Source organism: Protobothrops mucrosquamatus, unplaced genomic scaffold (genome assembly GCF_001527695.2).
Source record: "Protobothrops mucrosquamatus isolate PMUCROS unplaced genomic scaffold, P.Mucros_1.0 scaffold6279, whole genome shotgun sequence".
In the NCBI taxonomy this organism is placed as follows: domain Eukaryota; kingdom Metazoa; phylum Chordata; class Lepidosauria; order Squamata; family Viperidae; genus Protobothrops; species Protobothrops mucrosquamatus.
Window position 1 is genome coordinate 3,544 of NW_015392108.1, and position 3,112 is coordinate 6,655.

At 58.7% G+C, this 3,112-nt stretch overlaps 1 protein-coding gene across 1 annotated transcript in view; it reads left to right on the plus strand.

Annotated features, from left to right (window-relative positions):
• Positions 1–604: 604 nt before the first annotated feature.
• LOC107300159 (fructose-bisphosphate aldolase C-like) overlaps positions 605–3,112 on the plus strand; it is an 11,188-nt gene continuing 8,680 nt past the window's right edge. Inside the window, exons 1-3 of the mRNA XM_015829500.1 lie at positions 605–716; positions 1,080–1,291; positions 2,587–2,641. Coding sequence (XP_015684986.1) covers positions 605–716; positions 1,080–1,291; positions 2,587–2,641 — 379 coding nt within the window. The remainder of the gene's footprint in view (positions 717–1,079; positions 1,292–2,586; positions 2,642–3,112) is intronic.

Below are 3,112 nucleotides of genomic sequence, written 5' to 3' on the forward strand. Positions count from 1 at the left end.
GTTAAAAATTCAAGGAAGGGAAAAGGGGAGGGGGGAGGAAAGGGGGTCTGGTATATATGGAATTTGCGCAGATCGCCCAGATGACCTCTTTCCATTTGTGGCGTGTTTTGTTTGCAAATGCAGAATCTAAGTTGGTAACTCGGCCAGTGGATTTAGAGCAGGGGTCTTCAAACTTGGCCCTTTGATGACTTCTGGACTTCAACTCCCAGAATTCCTCAGCCAGCCTCCATTTTGTTTGTTAGATGTAAGACAGGGGTCTTCCAACTTGGCCCTTTTATGACGTGGACTTCAACTCCCAGAATTCCTCAGCCAGGCACGCTGGCTGAGGAATTCTGGGAGCTGAAGTCCACAAGTCATCAAAGGGCCAAGTTGGAAGACCCCTGATTTAGATCACAGATGGGCAAAGATGGCCCCTGGACGGCCTGTGGACTTCAACTCCCAGAATTCCTCAGCCAGCCATACTGGCTGGCTCAGGAATTCTGGGAGTTGAAGTCCACAGGCCGCCAAGGGGCCATCCTTGTCCATCCGTAGACGATAAAGACACGATAGCCCTGGCCATTGTTGAGTGACACGTTTGGATGCCCTTCCAGAGACACCTATCAAGATGACCCACCAGTACCCCCCGCTCACTGCCGAGCAGAAGAAGGCGCTTTCGGACATTGCCCAGCGGATCGTGGCCCCGGGCAAGGGCATCCTGGCCGCCGATGAGTCCGTAGGTGGGTCTGCCGGAGAGGGAGGGGGGGTGAGCAGCCTGGCATTTGGGGAGTGGGTCTGGAGGCATCTCTTCCAGGGGGGGCATCTTTCCAGCAGGCAAGGGAGGGGGGCTCCTGGGAAAAGCTGGGGTCCCACTTTTCAAAGACGCTTTTGGATTCCTCTCCTGGGGGCACGAAGGACCCCTCCCCATTATGGAAGAGGGAGGGATTGCTGGGGGGGGNGGCCCGACGGGGGTCGTAAGTGGAGGATTGCCTGTAGTTGGGGAGAGTCCAGGCTGAAGGGACGGAGGGACGGAGGGCGGGCCCAGGCTGTGACAAGGCAGGGGGGGTCCCCAACTCAGGGTGGCTTTTTGGGGTCCCCCGCAGGCAGCATGGCCAAGCGGCTGAACCAGATCGGGGTGGAGAACACGGAGGAGAACCGCCGTCTCTACCGCCAGATCCTCTTCAGCGCCGACAGCCGGGTCAAGACGTGCATCGGGGGGGTCATCTTCTTCCACGAGACCCTCTACCAGAAGGCCGACGACGGCACCCCCTTCGTGGACCTGGTCCAGGACAAGGGCCTCGTGGTGGGCATTAAGGTGATTGCCGAGACCCCCCCACCCACCCATCCCGGCTCCTGAAAAGATGGGGAGCCTCCCCCCCTCCTGCTTCGCCTTGCCTGAAGACCCCGCCCAGTTGGGGGGGGCAGCAGTGCCGAACAAGAGACGTCAGCGGTTCGGAGTTCGGATCCTGAAGACAGGGGTTGGGGATGGCTGGGAAGCACCTTCCAGGCCCCCTATATGCAGCTGTCCAGGGAATAACAAGAGGCGGAAGGGGCCTTGGGGGGCTTCTAGTCCATCTGATTTCTACAGGGAATCAGAAGCCCCCCCTGAGCTGTGGAATTAGCGTCCAGCTGCTCCTCTGCAGCCCGGGAGGGGAGGGGAGGGGAGGGGGGGAAGCCCACCCGGGTTGTCCAATCAGACAGAAAGGTCACCGGTCTGGGATGGGAAGAGCTGAGGGGTCCTGGGTGCTCTCTGAGGTGGGTGGGGGTCTTGCAGACGTTTCATGACCCGACTAGGGAACGTCATCAGTGCTGGAAGAAAATGGGGCTCACTTCCTTGTTTACATAGAGCAGTTTCCCCCTGCATAAAAGGGAGAGAACTCCTCCCTCGCACTGATGATGTTCCCTAGTTGGGTCATGAAACGTCTGCAAGGAAACCACCCAACTCAGAGAGCACTGAGGACCCCACAGTCCTCCTTCTCCTTCCTCCTCCTCCTCCTCTCTGCAAATCCCCCTCCCTTCTAGCCCTGGTGATGTTCCCTAGTTGGGTCATGAAACGTCTGCAAGAAAACACCCCCAGCTCAGAGGGCACCCAGGACCCCACAGCCTTCCTCTTCTTCCTCCTCTTCTTCTTCCTCCTCCTCTTCCTCCTCCTCCTCCTCCTCCTTCTCCTCTTCCTCCTCCTCCTCCATTTCTGCAAACCCCCCTCCCTTCTAGCAGTGATGATGTTCCCTAGTTGGGTTACAAAATGTCTGGCAGAAAACCACCCAGCTCAGAGAGCACCAAGGACCCCCCAGTCCTCCTCCTCCTCCTCCTCCTCCTCCTGCAAGGAAACCCCCCAGCTCAGAGACCACCGGGGACTCCTCATTTCAACCCTGAGCTACAAAGATTCTCCTTTATCGCTTGCCTTCCTGAGCGATCTTGCAAAATTGCCCTTTGGGTGCTGCAGGCTGAGCCCCCTCCCCTTCAGAGGGGAGTCAGGGCTCTGCCACCCCACCCCACACCCCCCGCAGGAGGAGCCCACCTGCCCCCCCCCCCCGCACCAGCCTGTAATCCTCCCCGTGGGGGTCCTGGGGAGACTGCCGCCCTAACCAGCCTCTGCTTCCTTCCCAGGTGGACAAAGGGGTGGTGCCCCTGGCCGGCACGGATGGAGAAACCACCACCCAAGGTAGGGGCAGAGGCAGGGGGCTGACTGGGCAGGTGGGGGGGTGTGTGTGAGCCCCTCACTTGGATTCTGTGGGTGGTTAGATCAGGCCTTGGCGCTGCGTAAGGTGGTGTGCTGCAGTGTTGACATGCATTCTGTTTCCTCCCTCCCTTTTTCTTTCCTTCCTTCCTCCCTCCCTCCCTCCCTCTTCACCACCTTGCTTCCTTCCTCCTTCCTTTTTTCTTCCTGCCTACCTTCCCCTTCACTACCTACCTCCCTTCCTTCCTCCCTCCCTCTCTTTTTCCTTCCTTCCTTCCTTCCTTCCTTCCTCCCTCTCTCCCTTTTTCCTTCCTTCCTTCCTGCCTCCCTCTTCGCCACCTTCCTCCCTCCCTCCCTCCCTTTTCTTCTTGCCTTCCTGCTTTCCTCTTCGCTACCTTCCTCCCTCCCTCTCCCTTTTTCCTTCCTCCCTTCCTTCCTTCCTTCCTTCCTCCCTCC